We start from the raw sequence: 22,489 nt of genomic DNA, 5'->3' as shown, positions 1-22,489 counted from the left end.
AGTCTCTATCGAATTAAAGTATAATATTAAAAAAGTTATAGCAATAAAATTTCTATATAAAGTCATCTGTCATGATCAACTTTCGAAGAGATCATGCTTAGACCATCGACATTTTTAAGATTTGTCAATAGTTCCCGTCATTCTATGAGTTTACCTATTTCACTTGTCATGATATATCTTTATTGAGATCATAGACAAAGTGTGAATTTTTTTGCTCTATGGAAATCCTGCCAAGTGAAAGTCGGATTCACGCACATAAAGTCCCGTAGTCATAGTAAATATACATATCAAAATTAGAAGACTTTGGACTACCAATTTTTTATTCAATACTATTTTTGTAGCGTGAGCGATTATTCGGCTCGACCGCCACCATAGAGAAGATCTTCCGCCAGGCCAGATGTCATAACTGGGGAACCGCGGCTCCGACGATGTTGTATCGGAGATTGTATACATGCTTCAATCCGTGAAATTTTTGTTTGCGCGATTTAGACTTTTCGCTGCTATTGGCCGAGCGCGTCAATTTCTTCGCTATGATTGGCAGATGGTATGTGACGTTAGTGATCGCGCATGAGTGTCACCACACCTACCTGACCATGCCTTTCTTTTTTATGTAATTTCTGGGCACACTATGAATTTTTCTTCACTCTTATAAAAAATTAAGTGCCGTGTGGTTCCCGGCACTATTACAAAAAAGAATAGGACCACTCCATCTCTTTCCCATGGATGTCGTAAAAGACGACTAAGGGATAGGCTTATAAACTTAGGATTCCTCTTTTAGGCGATGGGCTAGCAACCTGTCACTATTTGAATCTCGGTTCTATCATTAAGCCAAATAGCTGAACGTGGCCATTCAGTCTTTTCAAGACTGTTGGCTCTGTCTACCCCGCAAGGGATATAGACGTGATCATATGTATGTATGTATGTATGTTATAAAAAATTAAGAGTGCTGAGCGGGACGTTCCACTACTTTAATTTTGTAGAAATCTTTTGAAAAAGGTTCCAAATTTAGTTAATTTAGTCTCCTAATAAAATGGGTGTGACACAACAACACCGGATCCTAATATTTTATTAGGACGGCCTGTGTGGCGCAGCGGTAATAATTGTCTGTGACATCGGAGGTCCCGGGTTCGAATCCCGGTCAGGGCATGATGAGAAACGAACTGCTTCTGATTGCCCTGGGTCTTGGATGTTTATTTATATAAGTATTAATTATAAAATATAGTATCATTGAGTTAGTATCTCGTTACCCAAGTTTCGAACTTACTACGAGGCTCACTCAATCTGTGTTATTTGTCAAACAAAAAAAATTAATATACCGGGGTCGACCCTAGCTAAAAAATAAACAATATAATTATATCAGATACATTTTAATTCAATACTTTATTTAAATGGCAACCATTGTACATTTATAATCTTACAAATAAAATAATCTTAAAAAATTTAAATGACAAATAATTTCTTAAATTTTAATTTATTACTGAGCAAATATTCAATAATTCATTTATCACAATATTAGATGGGTTTAAAAAAATATTTAAGTGCACAGATTTTACATTGATGTGTAAATTATATAATTATTTATTTATAAGTCAGTGAATTAAATTTTATAAAAACAAATAATTAATTTCAATAATTTATGTACGACACTTACAAAAATATATTCTCTTTTGTTTTACATTGGCTAAATTATAAATATTTATATTATAGGTATAATTATCAAAAAAATTATAACAAATGTGACCTACATCATTTAATTATACCTTAATTAACTATGTCAACGGATAAAAATATTCAACCGAAGTGGTATGACATGACTAATCCTACAGAATTATGCTCTCAATTATACACGAATTTCTTAAAAATTATAAATTAACAATAATGGAAAAGTATCATGTACTTGGAAATTTGGATGTATATATTTTTTTATTAAATATTTTGTATAATCTTTATGTTGTATATATAAAAAAATGTCATACCGCCTGGGAGAAAGTATTTCTTTTGTCAATATATTTTTTTTTAAAGCTAGTTAATTTATACTTATATTGAACCATCACATATTATTAAATTAAGTTTTATATCTAAAATTATTGTACTATTACTTTATACATTGTGACAAACATGACATTTTACCTAAATACAAATATAAATAAAAAATTAAAAATCAAAACTATATTTGTTCGATAAATTAACTCAGCAATTATATAAATAACATAAAACTTATTTAAAGTCTTTATTTTTCAACACAATATTACGATGATGAAATAAAAATAAAAATAATATATAATAAAAAAACAAAAACAACAAGATAATTAAAAAAAACCAGACTCAAAAAAAATCCAAAATCTGTACAGAAAACAATTTAAAAAAAAACTTAAAAACACCTAAAAATCAATGCTAAAACAAAACTAAACAAACTCCACAATAATCTTAGAACGCCGAGACTTAAGATAGCGCAAAAGGCGTAATGCAAACATCTTAATTTCGAATGTTTCTTGATACTGGCCGGTACAGTGTCAATTGGGTCTTTCAGCAAATAAACTCTAATACCCCTGACGTAACTGTAGAAGTAATCGCTCCAGTTCAAGGCGGCCATGTTGAAATCAAACAACTCCTGATCCCTTTTGTTCATTTCGCTGAATAAGTTTTGCACGTTCGCGTTCTCGAATTTCCATTGGCGCACGGCAAAATAAGCAACGACGTCGGAGAATTTAGCAATTTTTGTGTACGCTTTTCTTAACCTGAATGTAATAAAACGTATTTAATTAATTAAAAGTATTTAATTAGATAATATTCATACGTAGTGTAAGTTAAGGTTTATTTTTTACGAAGTAAGTGCAGTTTTTAAACTGTAGATACTCTTTTAGATAACAGTGCCGTGTGGTTCCCGGCACCAACAAATAAAAAAGACCACTCCTTCTCATTCCCCCACGGGTGTCGTAAAAGGCGACTAAGGGATAGGCTTATAAATTTGAGATTCTTCTTTTGGGCGATGGGCTAGCGACCTGCAACATGTCTGTAATATTGCTACAATCCCAAGTTTATTAGCCTATCCCTTAGTCACCTCCTACAACGTCCGTGGGAAAAACGTTGAGGAAGGAGTGGTGCTATTGTAAATTACGCAAGTTAATAAGAATTACGTTAAGAAAGCAGTGGTCCTAATGTTAATTACGTAAATAAGAATCAAATGAACTTACATAGGCTTTTTTCCAATCAACACAGCGATGCCGTCAACTATATAGGCTGGGATCCAATGCAGAAAGAAGCAGGACAGGTGATAGAGGAAGCGAGACGGCGTTATGTGAAGCAAGTAGTAGTATACCGCTTGTATCGGAGGCACGTCGAGACCGTAATACTCATTGTATTTCATAAACTTCTCTGTAACAATTAAACATACATACATACATACATAATCACGCCTCTTTCCCGGAGGGGTAAGCAGAGACTACCTCTTTCCACTTGCCACGATCTCTGCATACTTCCTTCGCTTCATCCACATTCATACTCTAACAATTAAATAAGGGAATTCAATTTTATGAGCTAACAGTGTCCGTCCGACTTCGTCCGAGTGGAATGGTTATTTTAGGCATCATTGAAGCCCTCAAGGATGAATATTTTTCCCCGTTTTTTTCACATATTCCATTATTTCTTTGCTCCTTACAGTTGCAGCGTGATGTTATATAGCCTAAAGCCTTCCTCGATAAATGGTCTATTCAACTATTCTATTATTCCTCAGATACGCGCGTTCAAACAAACAAACCAACAAACAAACAAACTCTTCTTTATACAAACTTTATAATATAGATATTAGATAGATAGATAATAGTTATGAAGTTGACGTAAAGAAGAAAATGCTGCAGTGCAGTTTGTTACCGCTGCTTCTGCACTGATGTTTCGGAAGCGGCAGTAAACTAAGTTTTAAGTAATTTTTTGACGTCACCAATGTTGTGAAACCATTGATATGACAATTATTAAGTGATATTAAGTATCCCATAATAATGAATAAAATTTTGAATTCTTTTTTTTTATTTGCATAAATCACGCCTCTTTCTGCTTGCCAAGATCCCTTCACACTATTACGTTTTGGCTTGTAAAATATGAAGTATAAAGATATACATACATATAATCACGTCTATATCCCTTGCGGGGTAGCCAGAGCCAACAGTCTTGAAAAGACTGAATGGCCACGTTCAGCTATTTGGCGTAATAGAATTGAGATTCAAATAGTGACAGGTTGCTAGCGCATCGCCTAAAAAAGAATCTCAAGTTAATAAGCCTATCCCTAAAAAAAATATAAAGATATCTATAGATAACTATACTTATGTTTTGCTATACTTATGTATATTGTGTATTTCTCAGTAAGCGAATTGTTAATTCTTCATGAGGAAATAAAGTTCTTTAAACCTAACTATCAAGAAATCTCAGTAAGTGAATTGTTAATTCTTACATACATACATATGTTCACGTCTATATCCCTTGCGGGGTAGACAGAGTTAATTCTTTATGAGTAAATAAAGTTCTTTAAACCTCAAGAAATCTCAAATACAACAATAAATAAAACAACAACATTACCCCAAGTCAGTGGCTTCTGTTCGGACGAGACGTAGTTATAAACGGGTGGGGGCAGGTCCGGAGGGGGGGCGTCCTCGTGGTTGCCAGGGAACTCCCGCGCAGTCCGCCATGCGGCCGCAACGCTCGCATTCACCACCATATCCCCCGGGACGAGGTCGGCGACCGCTTTGGGGTCGCAGTTCAACACGTGGAGGAGGCCGACGGCGGCGCCTACGACCACCTTTTTTTTTTTGGAAAAGGAATGATCGTCATTTATTTATTTTTTAGCTACTAATATAATAAATGCGAAGCTTTGACGTAGAAAAAAAAAGCGGACGGAGTGGTACTGTACGGCAAAATGAAGCACCATACATACATATAATCACGTCCATATCCCTTTCGGGGTAGACAGAGCCAACAGTCTTAAAAGGACTGATAGGTCACGTTTAGCTGTTTGCCTTAATGATAGAATTGAGATTCAAATAGTGACAGGTTGCTAGTCTGTCGCTTAAAAGAAGGATCCCAAGTTTATAAGCCTATCCCTTAGTCGCCTTTTACGACATCCATGGGAAACAGATGGAGTGGTCCTATTCTTTTTTGTATTGGTGCCGGGAACCACACGGCATTTATTTACTAATATAATAAATGCGAAGCTTTGACGTAGAAAAAAAAGGCGGACGGTGTTTTACTGTACGGCAAAATGAAGCATCAATAGTATATGTATATACACGCCTCACGCACACACTCTCACTAATAGTGTGACTGTCAACCGCTATAACGACATAGATTATTTTCTGTCACTCACACATGACGTTTGACGGCCTCTGTGGCGCACCGGTAGTACGCTTGTCTGTGACGCCGGAGGTCCCGGGTTCGAATCCCGGCCAGGGCATGATGAGAAACGAACTTCTGATTGGCCTGGGTCTTGGATGTTTGTCTATGTAAGTATTTATTATAAAATATGGTATCGTTGAGTTAGTATCTCGTAACACAAGTCTAGTATCTCGTAAGACAAAAAAAAATATATATACCTCAGGCATAATTAAATATAATGTCATGCCAAATAACACTTACACCTGTGGGTCCATATACGTTGTCTATCCAACCTGACACAGGTTCATTGGCTGTTCCGATCACTGCAAAAAAAAAAACACAATAGAATTCTAATTTATTAACGATCCATCGAACGAAATAAATATAATCACTATACCTATCACTTGCGGGGTAGACCGAACCTGTCACTATTTGAATCTCTATTCTAACAAATACCCAAACAGCTGAACGTGGCCCATCAATCTCTTCAAGACTGTTCAAGATCCCTTGCGGGGTAGACAGAACCAACAGTCTTGAATAGACCGAAAGGCCACGTTCAGCTGTATGGCTTTACGATGTAATTGAGATTCAAATAGTGACAGGTTGCTAGCCCACCGTCAGCGTTACGAATCTCAAGTTAGTAAGCTTATCCCTTAGCAGCTTTTTACGACATCCATGGGAAAGAGATCGCGTGGTCCTAATCTTTTTTCTATTGGTGCCGGGAACGATTTAACGATAGGTTTAAAATTAAACAAACACTTTCCTGAAAACCGCATCACAATCGATTCAACGAAACGCGAGATTATCGTCGACAAACCTACATACATATAAATATACATTCAAACTTACTTACAAAGTAAGAACCATTATAAATTATATTGTCAAAATGTGACTATTATTATTATACACACAAACATGCATACAAACATAAAAACATACAAACATACAAACATACAAACATACAAACATACAAACATACAAACATACAAACATACAAACATACAAACATACAAACATACGAACATACGAACATACGAACATACGAACATACGAACATACGAACATACGAACATACGAACATACGAACATACGAACATACGAACATACGAACATACGAACATACGAACATACGAACATACGAACATACGAACATACGAACATACGAACATACGAACATACGAACATACGAACATACGAACATACGAACATACGAACATACGAACATACAAACATACAAACATACAAACATACAAACATACAAACTTACAAACATACAAACAGACAAACATACAAACAGACAGACATACAGACAGACATACAGACAGACATACAGACAAACAGACAAACAGACAAACATACATACAGACATACAAACAGACTTTTTCTTCTCTTGAAGGCGGTCAAAAGATTTTTCAACGAAGTTCCGTAAAAAAAAAACTTAAAGACTCCTTACCAATAGCTGGCCTGAACAGAGCCACAGGTAGACCTTTGGAGTACTTCAACACAATGTCTTCAGCAGCCGCTTTTGTATACGTGTATGTGTTGGGGCAGTCGCCAAGTAATCTGTAAATTACATACATACATATTAATATTATAAATATTTATAAAGCTGAAGAGTTTGTTTGTTTGAACGCGCTAATCTCAGGACCTACTGGTTCCAATTGAAAAATTATTTTTGCGTTGAAAAGACCATTTGTCGAGGAAGACTTTAGGCTTTATAACATCACGCTGCAACTATAAGAAGCTATAAGAAAAACGGGGAGAATTATTTATCCTTGGGGGCTTCAACGATGCCCAAAATAACTATTCCACGCGGATGAAGTCACAGATGGAACATACATAAAATCACGTGTATATCCCACGCGGGGTGGTGACAGAGTTAATAGTCTTGAAAAGCCTGATAGGCCACGTTCATCTATTTGGCTTGATGATAGAATTGAAATTCAAATAGTGACAGGTTGCTAGCCCGTCGCCTAAAAGAAAAATCCTAAGTTTAAGAGAATATTCCTTAGTCGCCTACTACGACATCCATGGTAAAGAGATGCGGGTGGTTTTTATTGGTGCCGAGAGCCACACGGCATTTAAATTAAAACAATTTTCGTTAATATCCCAAAAGAATCTCATCGCTGCTATTGGTTGAGCGAGTCGTATTCTCACTGTAATTAGCTGATGAAAGTAAACATGATGTCTTACCCAGGAGTGATATTGTTGATGATCTTATCATCCAAGGTCTCCACCAAGTCGATAAGGTTGTCTCCCGGCAATGGGCATTCGTAGAACTTCTCCTCGATGACATTCTGAAGGCAGTTGCTGAAAACAAAAAGTCGTCTAGGTAAATAAACTTGACAGAAAATCTTTAAGATTTTTTTAAAAGGAATAGGATAAATATAATTATGTCTCAGAGAGTTTACGAACAAATAGAGACTTATAATAAAACCATCTAAATAAAATAAAGATAATGTTTCTAGCATTAAGTCCGCCAATTGTGCTTCACATTTGTATTTTTTAACAATAAAGTTTAAATAAATAAAGTGAAATTCCTAAAATACAAAATTAACAAAATAATTAAGATGACTAATTGACATATTAACCCACAGGCAAAACCATTGGGTCTAGGGATTTGACTTTTCCAGGCATATAAATTCCTTACTTGGTATGGAGACGATAATCCCGTAAATTCAGCGAGATTAATGTTGTGAAACCAAAAGATATGAAAATTATAAAGTGATGTTGAAGTGTCCCATAATAATGAACAAAAAGTTTGAATTTTGATTAATTTTAAGTTCAATGACGTTCAAAAATTAAAATGAAATTGTACCTATAAGCAGTAGATATGTGGACTAATGCCTTCAACTTGTGGCAGTTCTTCGCCAGCAGGAACATCTCCCTCGTTCCCCTCACGTTAATGGAGACAGCTGTCTTCAGGGGCTCGTCGAACCTCACTGTGGCTGCCCCGTGGAATATCACCTCGACCTGGAAGCAGAGAATTCCTGGAGGTTAGACAAGAAAGTCTTAAATCTGATAAGCAGCCCATTAACAAAATACTAAATATATACGGGACGAATTACACAGAGTTCGATTCGAGTTAGCCCCGAAGCAAGTTCGAGACTTGTGTTACGAGATACTAACTCAACGATACTATATTTTATTATAAATGCTTATATAGATAAACATCCAAGACCCAGGCCAATCAGAGAAAGTTCGTTTCTCATCATGCCCTGGCCGGGATTCGAACCCGGGACCTCCGGTGACACAGACAAGCGTACTGCCGCTGCGCCACAGACGCCAAGATAATATGATGACTCACCTCATTGATAACTTTGGTTCTATCCTCGTCATTCAGACCAAGACCCAATTGACCAACGTCTCCTTCCAAAATGGCGATCTTCTGCAAAAAGTCTGGATTCTCTTTCCTAAGTTTGTCGTAAAGCTGAAAAATTAAACGTTTCAAATTCAATATGGTCCTATGTATGTATGTGGGAATGAAGGTAAAACAGTGTGGAATTATATCGTAAATCTTCTTATTTTATTGGACTTCTTAAAAACACATCTTATAGCATCTTACATCGTACCACAGACTCACTATTCTATCTCTTAGTAACATACCAATGTAAAAATAAGTAAGTCAGCTAACAAAAAAGATTTAAATAAAAACAAAAAACAAAACTTCTCCCACATGTATATCACCCGTGTCAACAAAAAATTCTCATAAGACTCGATATTTTTGCTAAGGTGTCATTCTAATTTCATTAGCTGGGCAAAAGGGTTCTTTATCAAGTATTATAGTTTCCAAAAAAAATTGTACCCTTTATTTTGTCCATGTTTCATAGCCACACAACAAACAAAATGTCATCAAAATCAGTTCTGTCATTCTGGAGTTTAACGTCTACAAACATAACATATATTATTGTGGTACTCTTCATATCACTTAATAATTGTCATATCTTTTAGTTTAGACATAAAATAAATTACTTGAAACTAAGTTTACTTCCGCTTCCAAAGCGTCAGTGCAGAAGAAACGGTAACAATCAAACATTTTCTACAATAACGTCAACTTCACAACTATCCAAACTTAGAATGAAAATAGAAATGTGGACGAGTTGCTAGCCCATCGTCTAAGTTTATAAGCCTATCCCTTAGTCGCCTTTTACGACATCCATGGGAACGAGATGGAGTGGTCCTATGTTTTTTATTGGTGCCGGGAACCACACGGCACATAGTTAGTTCCTCAGAAATCCCTATTCCCGACATTTCAGGAACAAAATACGTCCACCATTTTTCGAGATTAGCGGATACATACAGACACAGAACAAAAATAGGGGGACTTTATAATATGTAGTGATACATACGACATCATCAAACTGCTCCTGCAATCTCTTCGCGACTTCCTTGTTCTTCTTCGGTCTGGCTAGCAGGAACAACTTCTTTATGTCTGGACATGACCTGGAAGAAATACATACATACATAAATAACGCCTCTTTCCCGGAGGGGTAGGGAGAGACTACCTCTTTCCACTTGTCACGATCTCTGCACACTTCCTTCGCTTCATCCACAAGAAAAGGAAGAAATATACATTGTAATTTTGTTTCCTGTGATTATAAGTCTTAATGTTTTCTGTTTACATAAATTAGCAAATAAATGAATAATTAGAATTTATAAAAATGTAATATATAAATAATATAAAGAAAATATATAAATAAAAAAAATAAATTACGCGCTAACATTGGTTTTGAATGATTTTGGTGTAAACATACATATATACGCATAATCACGTCTTTAACCCTTACGGGGTAGACAGAGCCATCAGCCACGAACAGACTGAAAGGCCACGTTCAACTTAATGATGACATTGATATTCAAATAGTGACAGGTTTCTAACCCATCTCCTAAAAAAGGAATCCCAAGTATATAAGCCTATCCCTTAGTAGCCTTTTACCATCCTTGAGAAAGAGATGGAGTGGTCCTTTTTCTTCTCATTCTTTTTTCTATTGGTGCCGGGAACCACACGGCACAAGCAAGTGTAATACACACTTTACTATAAATATCATAAACTTTGAATAATCTAATATGCTGTTAATTATTTTTTTGATTAGTAACCTAATTATTGCTGATTCTCAAAGATGACTCATAAAATAACAAATTATTAGATACGTATCAATATTGGCGTCAACAAATCATTAATTAATGACTTTTTAATGATAATAAAATTTAACATAATTTCTGGAAGCGTTTTTGGCGGCTAGAAATTTCCAATAATTAAGTCACCTACATTACATTAATTACTTAAACCATATATGTATGCGTCGCGTCGGTCATCGAGTGCCCAGCTATAACATACATACGCAAGTCATGCATGTAAAGACACAGGTTCAAATCCTGCCTCGGCCATGTACCATTGACTCGCTTTTCTGAGTAACATACATTAGTTTGAGTGCTAACCCATGCACTTACGACGAGGGAAACCATTGTGAGGAAACCTGCTTGGAGTATATAGTATCAGGAAAAATCCCACGGAAGCAAAACCGGCGTATAAACTAGTATTTATAAGTCTCAGCTATTATGTCATAATAGGTGAAACTTATAAAGAGTAGTTAGGCTAGTTATAATAGGTGAGACTTATAAAGACTAGTCAGATAAATTAAAACTAAAAAAATCAGAATAAATCTAGTGTTATATACAACGATGCAAATACTTACTTGTCACTATTGATTTGAATCTCATACATATAGTCACGTCTATATCCCTCACAGGGTAGACAGAGCCGGCAGTCGCAACGTTCAGCTGTACGGCTTTATGATGGAATTGAGACTCAAGTCAAATTTGAACGTGACCTTTCAGTCTATTGTTGGCTCTGTCAACCCCGTGAAGGATAAAGACGTGATTATATGTATGTATGCATACAACATATTATTTTATTTGACCACAATTTCCACACTATGTGACCATATTTTCTGCATAAAATGTAATTTTGTTTTTTTTTATACCATTTTCCTTATAGTAACTATATACCTACGTCAGTCATGATCTAAACTGCTAGTTAATAGTGTAGTTCTAGGTAGAAAATTTTCCTATAACTGGGCCTTTTAAACATCATCTCATCATACACTTACAAAACAAAATATTCCTATGGATTTTGAGAAATGACAAAAAAAAATAGGTAACAAAATTATTCTTTTGTAAACAGGAAATAAAAAAAAAAATCCACCATAACCTTAGATTGTATTTTTTTTATGTTTTTGGTGTAAACTTACATACATACATAAAATCACATCTTTTATACTTGCGGGGTAGACGGACTGGCGGTGTAAAAGGCGACTAAGGAATAGGATTATAAACTTGGGATTTGACCTGCACTATTTTAAGCACAATTTTACCACCAAGGCCGCTAACCTTTTGGCACGGTGCATACACACATACATATGATCACGTTTATATCCCTAGCGGGGTAGACAGAGCCACCAGTCTTGAAAAGACCACGCTCAGCTGTTTGGCTTAGTGATAGAATTGAGATTCAAATAGTGACAGGTTGCTAGCCCATCGCCTAAAAGAGGAATCCCAAGTTTATAAGCCTATCCCTTAGTCGCCTTTTACGACATACGTGGGAAAGAGATGGAGTGGTCCTATTTTTTTTTTGGCACAGTGGTTAGATTAAATTTTACCTCTAAACCAAAAGGTCCCGGATTCAATCATCGGTTAGGTCCTGATGAAAATTTTTTTTCCTGATATTTACAGTGAATTCATAAAAAATATAAGTATCGTTGAGTTGATCCCATGACACAAGTCTGGAACTTACATCGCGGCTAACTCAAACTGTTTGTGTGATAAAAAATTACTTTCCACTCTTTTCGAAATTGTTGGCTCTGACTACTCCATACAGAATAAAGACTAGAATATGTTTATAGGTATATAGAAAAGAATAGATTTATTATTTAAATTGTATACAACTCATCACTTATTGACGTCACACAACTTAAATCTAATTACCTATATCTGCTACCGCTTTCAAAGCGCATGTGTAGAAGAAGCGATGGAACAAAACTACACTGCAGCATTTTCACCTTACGTCAATTTACAAATATAGTTTTTTTTTAAATCTAAATCGTGGACGAATGTACTTTAGTATAGATGTCAAAAACAACATTAAGTATATGCCGTGTGGTTCCCGGCACCAATAGAAAAGAGAATAGGAATAACCACTCCATCTCTTTCCCATGAATGTCGTAAAAGGCGACTAAGGGATAGGCTTATAAACTTGGGATTCTTCTTTTAGGTGACGGGCTAGCAACCTGTCACTTTATATGAATCACAATTCTATCAGTAAGCCAAACAGCTGAACGTGGCCTATCAGTATTTTCAAGACGCTCATCTCTGTCTACCCCGCGGGTGTTATCGACGTGATTATATGTATGTGTGTATGTATGTTACATTAAGTACTGAATGGAACTTTATGCTAATATGGCCCAAGAGACGTGAACAAATAAGTACCTACCTGTTCATGTCACGGAGTAAATATTTGAACTACTCGCGTGACCTATGCCAAGGATTATGTTGTGTGTATGAAGTTGTATAAGTATTTGTTTTTTATATTCCGGACGCGTAGGATTAGATAAAAAAAATCGCAATAATTTACATATATAAATATAGTCACGTTTAAATCCGTTGCGGGGTAAACAGAGCCAATAAACTGGTAAAGACTGGAAGGCCACGTTAATCTGTTATGGTTTAATGACGGAATTGAGATTCAGATGGTAACAGGTTGCTAGCTCTTCGCATAGAAGAATGAGAGAGAAGAACCCCACGTTTATTTGCTTTTCCGTGAGTCGCCTTTTACGATATCCATGGGAAACATATGTCCTAATCCAAAATGCCGGGAACCAAACGGCGTACATTAGAAAAAATCGCATAATTTCACATAAATACGTCTTTATTATTATACTTTAAACTATATAGCTGAACACTTTTTCGAGACTATTGGTTTTGTCTACCCCATACATACATATAGTCTTGAAAAGACTGATAGGCCACGTTTAGCTGTTTGGCTTAATTGTAGTATTGAGATTCAAATATTTAAAGACTGTTAGCCCATTGCCTAAAAGAATATCTAATCCTAAGTTTACAAGCCTATCCCTTTGTCGCCTATTACGACATCCATGAGAGAAAAAGATGCCGAAAACCACACGGCATCTTAACCGTAAATAAATAAACTTGTGTATCAAAAGCATTATAAATATATTGTTCAGATATTTTTTTTTAACACGGGGAAATTACGTCGCCTCAGTGTTATGCAAATCATATTGTTGGTTTGCAAATCGCATACTAAGTATTGCACATCTGCGATCTGATTCCTATATATTGTACAAAGTTATAAATTATACACGTCACGTTTGTAAAATGGACGTCACACTAATGATTTATAATCGAGCGAACATTCTCGGTACAGATACCTAGACGACTTTATAATTAACTAGAGTCTTCGTCCTCATGGAAATACGATCAATCCCGCGGGAACTCCGGGATAAAAAGTAGCCTATGTGTTATTCTGGGTCTTCAGCTACCTACATACCAAATTTCATCGTAATCGGTTCTGTAGTTTTTGCGTGAAAGAGTATCAAACATCCATACTGACATCCTGACATACTCACAAACTTTCGCATTTACAATAATATTAGTAGGACTTACAGCCCTCTCAAGCCGTGGAATATAAGACGCAAGTAAAAAAGAAAAAGCCGGGATATAATTATAAACGATGGTTTAGTCATGTGGAGAAGAATAATGAAAGCAGGTTGACTAAGCCAATGTACAAGGAGAGTGTGGAGGGAAAGGTCGGAGTGGGAAGACCTAGACGAACGTATCTTGATCAAATTAAGGACGTCCTGGTGAAGGATCAGGTCAAGAGTACCCGAAACCGCCGAGCTTGTATGAAGAGAGTTATAAATGTGGATGAAGCGGAAGAAGTATGCAGAGATCGTGGCAACTGGCAAGATGATATACCTTGCGGAGTAGACAGAGCCAACAGTCTTGAAAAGACAAAGCCACGTATTGAGATTCAAATAGTGACAGGTTGCTAGCCCATCGCCTACAAGAATCCTAAGTTTATTAGCCTTTAGTCGCATTTAACGACATCCATGGGAAAAAGGAGTCTTTAGTGCCAGAAACCACAAGGCTCAAACGTAAGTAGGTTACAAGAATATAAGATATTATTAATGGGTCATTATGCAAAGGCCTATACCTACTACGAAGGTGTAACAGATGAACATACACATTTAATAGTCTTATTGTTCCATTTTAGGGTCGCGTATTTAAATAATAAGACAGTAAGAAGTAATTCTTCCTCCTGGCTTTAGTCCCGGTTGCATCCTCACCACTCTGGAGAGGAGCCCGGGGTGTGCCTTTGACCATGGACCCTGGATTGGGTGAGTCAGGTTTTTACACGAAGCGACTCCCGTCTGACCTCCGCAACCTTTGCAGGTATAGGATCATGGTTGCACATCCAGTTGCCTGAATGTGTAGGTTTCCTTACGATGTTTTCCCTCACCGTAAGAGCATCGCGTTGTATTAAAACTAATGTACATAACTTATAAAATAGTCATTGGTACATGGCCGGGGTGGGATTCGAACCTGTGCCCTTTTTGCGTCACCCGTTTTCTACCCGTGAAGAGATAACGAAAAAAACAAACAAATAAACTTACTTTCGCATATTATAATATCAGTTGGAATATTATACTTATACAAAAATAAAAATTAATGTCAACAAATATGTGTATTGTATAATATAATCACGTCTAAATCCCTTGCGGGATAGACAGCCAACAGTCTTGAAGACTAAACGGCTACGTTCAGCTATTTGGCTAAATCATAGAATTGAAATTCAAATAGTGACAGGTTGCTAGCCCATCGCATTAAAGAAGAATTACAAGTTTATAAGCCTATCCCGTAGTCGCCTTTTACGACATCCACGGAAACGAGATGGAGAGGTCCTATTATTTTATTTTTTCAATATTCTAATTAGGTACCTACACCTAACTATTTCCCCCTCTTACAATTTCCAAACGAATGAGTTTAAACCCAAAGCTATCATTGTAAAGATTCATGTTTTGAATATAAAACATTGTAATCTTTTAAGGTTGTACCCATATCCTTTAGAATTAAGCAGTATTGCAAGGGATTAAGGAATATATTTGATTGTGTAGTTCTTCATTATCATAATCTTATTGAAGGCCTGATTGAGTGACTTGAATTTATTGAGGAAAACGGGACTATTTTCTTATGACCAACCATCCGACTATCGCTGTTTCGCTTTTTATTATGGCGTGAGAGGGGGACAGAGATAGTTTTTCGCGAAGTAAAATGGCGTCGCGCATGTCATTCTACGGGAGATGAGATTTTTTAATCGTACAATGTGCCGTGTGGTTTCCGGCACCATTAGAAAAGAAAGGATAGGACCACTCCATCTCTTTCCCGTGGAAGTCGTAAAAGGCGACTAAGAGATGTCACTATTTTGATCTCAAATCCATCTTTAAGCCGTACAGCCGAATGTAGTTCTTACAATCTTTTTCGAGACTGTTGGCTCTGTCCACCCCATAAGGGATAAAGACGTGATAATGCGTGTATCAAGATTTCCTATCGATGTCCGTCTATACACAAGCCAAGGCTGCCTTCAAACGTGCGTAAGTTATACGCGATTGTTTTATTAATTACGTTTGTGGACGGCCTAATTTAAATTAAACAAGGTGATATTAATGACTGGCGTAATCATTACGGTATACTAGTGGTTCCCTGTGACTTCGCGTGACTGAGAATTGTTACATACATACATGTGTAGGTACATACATACATACATACATAAAATCACGCCTCTTTCCCGGAGGGGTAGGCAGAGACTACCTCTTTCCACTTGCCACGATCTCTGCATACTTCCTTCGCTTCATCCACATTCATCACTCTCTTCATGCAAGCTCGGCGGTTTCGGGTACTTTTGACCTGACCCTTTACCAGATCGTCCTTAACGTGTAGGTACATAATTTAAAATCACGCCTCTTACTCGACAAATAGTTTTAGTTTCATTTTACGTAATAACTAATTGTGCCCGCAACTTCTTCCGCCTGGAATAGTTATTTAGGCATCATTGAAGCTCTCGAGGATGAATAATTTAGGAGGAGTACCTACGGACTACTTAAAAAAACCAATTATGCTTAAGCGTACAAATGTTATGTGTCTACAAATCCATACATATAATAAAACTGTAACTGAACTTTGTCTGTACATTATACTGTACTGTACAAGATATTTAAGAAAAAAAATTATAAGGGGTCTTTTTAGGGTCAATAGAAGCCAAAACAATTTTTTTTAGAATTTTTTGTCTGTCTGTCTGTATGTTTGTACGCGCATCACGCAAAATCTACCGAACGGATCTGAACAAAATTCGGCACAGATATAATTAGTAACCTGGATTAGAATATAGGCTACTTTTTATCCTGAAATTCTATACCAAGGGAATGAAATAGGGGGTGCAAGTTTGTATGGAACTTCGTCATTTTTGAATCGATATAAAAAGCTATAAATTATTAATAGTGCCGTGTGGTTCCCGGCACCAATACAAAAAAGAATAGGACCACTCCATCTCTTTCCCATGGATGTCGTAAAAGGCGACTAAGGGTTAGGCTTACAAACTAAACCTGTAACTATTTGAATCTCAATTCTATCATTAAGCCGAATAGCTGAACGTGGCCATTCAGTCTTTTCAAGTCTGTTGGCTCTGTCTACCCCGCAAGGGATATAGACGTGACCATGTGTATGTATGTATGTAATTAATTATTATATTTATTACTAGAAATTTCTTTAAAATTAAGTATTTATATGGCAAAACAACGTTTGCCGGGACAGCTAGTTACGTCATAAACAAACCACACTCACCTCAACAATTTCTCCACCAGCAACTTCCCAAGGAACCCGGTACCCCCCGTCACGAGGACAGTGGAGTCAGCGAAGAACTTCTGGATCTGTGATTCTTCCGTGACGGACGTTTCCTCCACCATGTCCTTGAAAGTGATGTCAGAACCCTCCTTTTTCGTAAGGTGGGTTAACTGCACGTCCGTCGTCATGTCTGTAACAAGAAAATATTTGATTTATTTATTTTATTTATTTAAACTTCATTGCACAAGATACAAATGTATAGCACAATTGGCGGACTTAATGCTGGAAGCATTATCTACCAGTCAGCCATTGGGTCTTACAGAGAACTTCATGTGGGGTTAAACTAAATAAATATATTTAGATATACCTACACAAAATATAATAATTATAATATTTACATACATACATACATAAAATCACTACTACGACTACCTCTTCCCACTTGCCACGATCTCTGCATACTTCCTTCGCTTCATACACATTCATAACTCTCTTCATGCAAGCTCGGCGGTTTCGGGTATTTGATTTAAATATTTTAATTTTTTAAAGAATAGAAAGTAGACAGCTGAACGTGGCCTGTAAGTCTTATTAAGACGCTCTGTCTACCTAGCAAGGGATATAGACGTGATTATATGTATGAAGAAAGTAGATATGAATGTAGAAGAACAAAACGTGGTTGCCGGCATCAATTGAAAAAAAAACAATAGGACCACTCCATCTCTTTCCCATGGATGACGTAAAAAGCGCCTAAGGGATAGGCTTATAAACCTGTGATTCTTTTTTTAGACGATGGGCTAGCAACCTATTACTATTTGAATTTCAATTCTATCATTAAGCCAAACAGCTGAACGTGGCCTGACCGAAACTATTAGCTCTGTCTACTCCGCAAGGGATATAGACGTGACTATATGTATGTTACATAATCCTTCAATCATCTAGCTAATCGTGGTTTTACATTCTTGTGACTAAGGCTCTGTCTACCCCGTTAGCGATTACCGCCTTCACTTTCTTCATATTATTACGTTGTATCATGCAATCTAATATTAGAGTATCATTGATTTTCTTCTAGTTATAACGGAGAAAGTTACAGTAATAAGATATGATTACCATTATGTCTAACCACAAATGATACTTATATGTATAAATTATTGATTGGCTTGTTATGTTACATACATACACACAAACATACCTATATATGGTCACGTCTATATCCCTTGCGGGGTAGATAGAGCCAACAGTATTGAAGACTGAATGGCCACGTTCAGCTGTTTGGTTAAATGATAGAATTGAGATTCAAAAATCGCCTAAAACAAGAATCCCAAGTTTTTTAGCCAATCCTTTAGTCACCTTTAGCGACATCCATGGGAACGAGATGGAGTGGTCTTATTCTTTTTTGTATTGGTGCCGGGAACCACACGGTACAAGAAATATACCTACATGTGATGCGAAAAATGATAACTTTTGTAAAAAGAGAACCGTCTACAAACAATCCCTCTTTTTTTAAATACGGTTTAATTTCCAAAGCCTTCTCGTAAGTGCAACAAACACTTTAACGTAAATCGCATCAAAATCGGTTCTGCAAAACGCGTGATAATCGCGGACAAAAATACACACGTAGATCAAACTGAGAACCATTTTTCTTTTGAAGACGGTTAAAATGAATGACTGGCAAATTAACTCACTTAAAACTACTTAGATTTAAGATCGACAAATATTTTTTTAACACTTGAAAATATGGCGTCCGAATGTGATCTTTATAGAATGTCACGTGTCTATGATGGTGTGGTGACAGGGTCATACCTACGTGTCGGGAACCACACGGCACATTATTATTATGAGTGGATTTTCATAAACACTTATTATTATTAATAGAAATGACAAAACTGAAAAAAATGAGGGGTTCTCATCCCGTTAAAAACTAAAGTTTGGGTAGAATTCGCGAAACGCCTGATTTTTTTTATAAGTGGCGCATGAACCTTCTTTTGTGGCAAGTGGGTAAACATAAGATAAATGCCTTACATTTTCAAACGGAGAACGTTCGAAGGACGATCACATATAATTATAATGGCCGTCGATATTTTGCAACATTTCCTACGTTTTAGTTTTAAAATGTATAATTATTGCAACTATTAGTCAACTACATATTTGTGCCGTGTGGTTCCCGGCACCAATACATAAAAGAATAGGACCACTCCATCTCTTTTCCATTAACGTCGTAAAAGGCGACTAAGGGATAGGATACCCAGAAAAACATATAGGCTACATTCTTCATTCATTCATATTCATATAGTCACGTCTACATCCCCTGCGGGTCTGACAGAGCCAACAGTGCCGAAGACACTGATAGGCCACGTTCAGCTGTTTAGCTTTATGATAGAATTGAGATTCAAATAGTGACTGGTTGCTAGCCCATCACCTAAAATAAGAATCCCAAGTTTATAAGCCTATTCCTTAGTCGCCTCTAACGACATCCATGGGAAATGAGATGGAGTGCTCCTATTCATTTTTATATTGGTGCCGGGAACCACACGGCAAATATAATATGTTAACATTAAATCGGGAATTATAGGTAAACAATGTCGCAGGAGAATGTAAAATTGCGTTCCCTTGACCGGCTTTAAATTTGGCAAGCAAGGAAAACAAGCCACTTATTACTGTATCCATGACAGCTGTAAAAGTCATAAAACTGTATTTATTTTTAAAAGATTGACATTCAAAATTATTATCTTTTACTTAGTGCGGATTCGAAATATTATGTACCTACATTTATGAACTTAATTTACCGTGTGGTTCCCGGCTCCAATAGAAAATAGAACAGGATGTAATAGATGGATTGGATATCACTTTCCCATGGTTGTCGCAAAAGGCAACTAAGGAATTGACTTACAAACTTGCGATTCTTTATTTGGCGATTCTATATTTAGCAACCTGTCACTATTCAAATCTCAATTCTATCATCAAGCCGAACAGCTAAACATAACCTGTCAGTCTTATCAAGACTGTTCTGTCTACCCCGCAAGGGATATAGACGTGATTATGTGTATGTATGTTCATTTACATTCCCAGTTATACAAGTTTCGAACTTTTTGAATAGAGTATAGATCTACGTAGATTATTTATTTCTTCCCTCATATTATTATGCAAGTATGAAGGAGGAAGAGAAGAAGATTCAAAGAAATGTATCTAGAAACAAGTAGTACCTACCCTTGTACTAATTTTCTCCTAAGTCTAAGTTAAAATCGTGTTTTTTTTTCCTTAATGTACATTAAAATATACTTGAATAAAATAAAATAAATTATATATTCTTAAATATGCAGTTGTCAAATTTGCTTAAAATCTCCAAATATTTATTGAATGTTTATATAACTAGGTGAATCATTATCACGTGAATATAAAAACGTGCATGTTTTCATTAAAATATTATATTTAGTATATTTGAAAGGTTAACCAACCGATTTCAATAGTTCATAATCATTTGAGGAAAAGAAATCAATCATGTAACAAAAAATACTTCTATTTGGAGTGTAGATATATATTTTTACTAGCTGTGCCCGCGACTTCGTCCGCGTGGAATAGTTATTTTGGGCATCATTGAAGCCCTCAAGGATGAATAATTTACTTTTTTTTCACATTTTCCATTATTTCTTCGCTCCTTATAGTTGCGGCGTGACGTTATATAGCCTAAAGCCTTCCTCGATAAATGATCTATTCAACGCAAAATAATTTTTCAATTCGAACCAGTAGTTCCTGAGTTGGAGAACTCGGGAACTACTACTGGAGAGACTCTTTTTATATATACGCAAAATACCTAACAAGAACATTAGTTCAGTAGATATTTCAATTTTTTCAATTTTCAAATTATTTATTGCATATCATAAAGTACATCAGTTAAATTACAATTCTGCTTATAAATAGGTACAATATGAACCCTGTTGGGCATCGCAATTATAAAATAATATGGAACGGCGGGCAGGCTTATGTCGACTAATGTGTTGAATATATCTAACAATAAAAAAGTGTCGTATATTTGGAGAGAACGTTAATAAGAACATTAGTAAGAACATACATAAGATAACGCGTGTAGAGACAACTAACCAAATCAAATGAACCAACTTTCACATTTATAATATAATTCCATTCATATGGTCACGTATAGACGTGACTGACAGTCTACCCCGCAAGGGATATAGATCCCTTGCGGGGTAGACAGAGGCAGTCTTGAAAAAACTGAAAAGCCAAATTCAACTTTGTTGGTAAGTTGGGATAGGTACACATATTTTATTTTTAAATGTAACTAATGCACGTACTTTTATTTTCTTTAAATTTTACTCTTGGCATTTTGAAATGACTTTTCAAAGGCGAATCGGATATTTTTTGTGTAAAATATTAAATTATTTTATTTTATTTTTACCAAATAAAAGTGAGAAGAATGTGGTCAAAGTAATTTAAAATTAAAACAAATTATGATATGACACAACCAATTAATTAGAATTCCAGTCTAAAATAAGTAGATATTAATTATTATCTAAAAAGAACAAGAAATCCTTGTGGCTATTTCATGTCTGCCCTGTAAAGAACAAAGCTCTGTCTACCTCGTAATAGAGAAGACGTGAAAGTAATCATTCGAAAACAAATTAATGCACTGTAAGAATGATATACATACATATTGTTGATTCACATAATAAGGTTACATAATGTGACCTTAAAATTTGACTCGCGAAAAGTATTGAGGCCACGCGGCGAAGCGCGATAGCTTCCTTGGTAGGTACCACTGTTCCGTATATTTTGTTTTATTTGTTTTTAGGTATTTATTATTAAATATAAATAAAAAAATTGTCACATGACTGACTGAGTGACATAAGGTTAATCTGAATAAAGAAAAAAGTACGTAAAATAGAACACTTACTGATAAATAAATTAACTGATAAATAATTTGGTATTTTATGTATGTAGATATATGTATTTATAATGTATTTTATGTATTTTATATGTATTTATGCATTTTTTGTAATGTATTTATTTTGTCAGTATGCATGTGCACTTTATCGCACCACCAACTTAAAGTTCTTCTGTTTGGTCAGCTGGTTGACTGGTAGAGAATGCCAAACGGCACTAAATCCGCACTTTGTACATATTGAAGCGAAGGAAGTATGCAGAGATCGTGGCAAGTGGAAAGAGGTAGTCTCTGCCTACCCCTCCGGGAAAGAGGCGTGAT

At 35.9% G+C, this 22,489-nt stretch overlaps 1 protein-coding gene across 1 annotated transcript in view; it reads right to left on the bottom strand.

Moving 5' to 3' along the window:
• Positions 1 to 1,656: 1,656 nt before the first annotated feature.
• The window catches only part of LOC106142084 (fatty acyl-CoA reductase wat), a 33,184-nt gene continuing 12,351 nt past the window's right edge, over positions 1,657 to 22,489 (bottom strand). The window contains exons 2-11 of the mRNA XM_013343710.2: positions 17,275 to 17,464; positions 9,711 to 9,804; positions 8,669 to 8,791; positions 8,180 to 8,334; positions 7,555 to 7,671; positions 6,815 to 6,924; positions 5,623 to 5,684; positions 4,570 to 4,789; positions 3,195 to 3,375; positions 1,657 to 2,738 (exon numbers count right to left, since the gene is read on the bottom strand). Coding sequence (XP_013199164.1) covers positions 2,372 to 2,738; positions 3,195 to 3,375; positions 4,570 to 4,789; positions 5,623 to 5,684; positions 6,815 to 6,924; positions 7,555 to 7,671; positions 8,180 to 8,334; positions 8,669 to 8,791; positions 9,711 to 9,804; positions 17,275 to 17,462 — 1,617 coding nt within the window. The 5' untranslated portion in view covers positions 17,463 to 17,464 and the 3' untranslated portion in view covers positions 1,657 to 2,371. The remainder of the gene's footprint in view (positions 2,739 to 3,194; positions 3,376 to 4,569; positions 4,790 to 5,622; positions 5,685 to 6,814; positions 6,925 to 7,554; positions 7,672 to 8,179; positions 8,335 to 8,668; positions 8,792 to 9,710; positions 9,805 to 17,274; positions 17,465 to 22,489) is intronic.

This window comes from Amyelois transitella, chromosome 30, assembly GCF_032362555.1.
Source record: "Amyelois transitella isolate CPQ chromosome 30, ilAmyTran1.1, whole genome shotgun sequence".
NCBI classification, from domain to species: domain Eukaryota; kingdom Metazoa; phylum Arthropoda; class Insecta; order Lepidoptera; family Pyralidae; genus Amyelois; species Amyelois transitella.
This window is presented reverse-complemented; position numbering and strand designations above follow the sequence as displayed.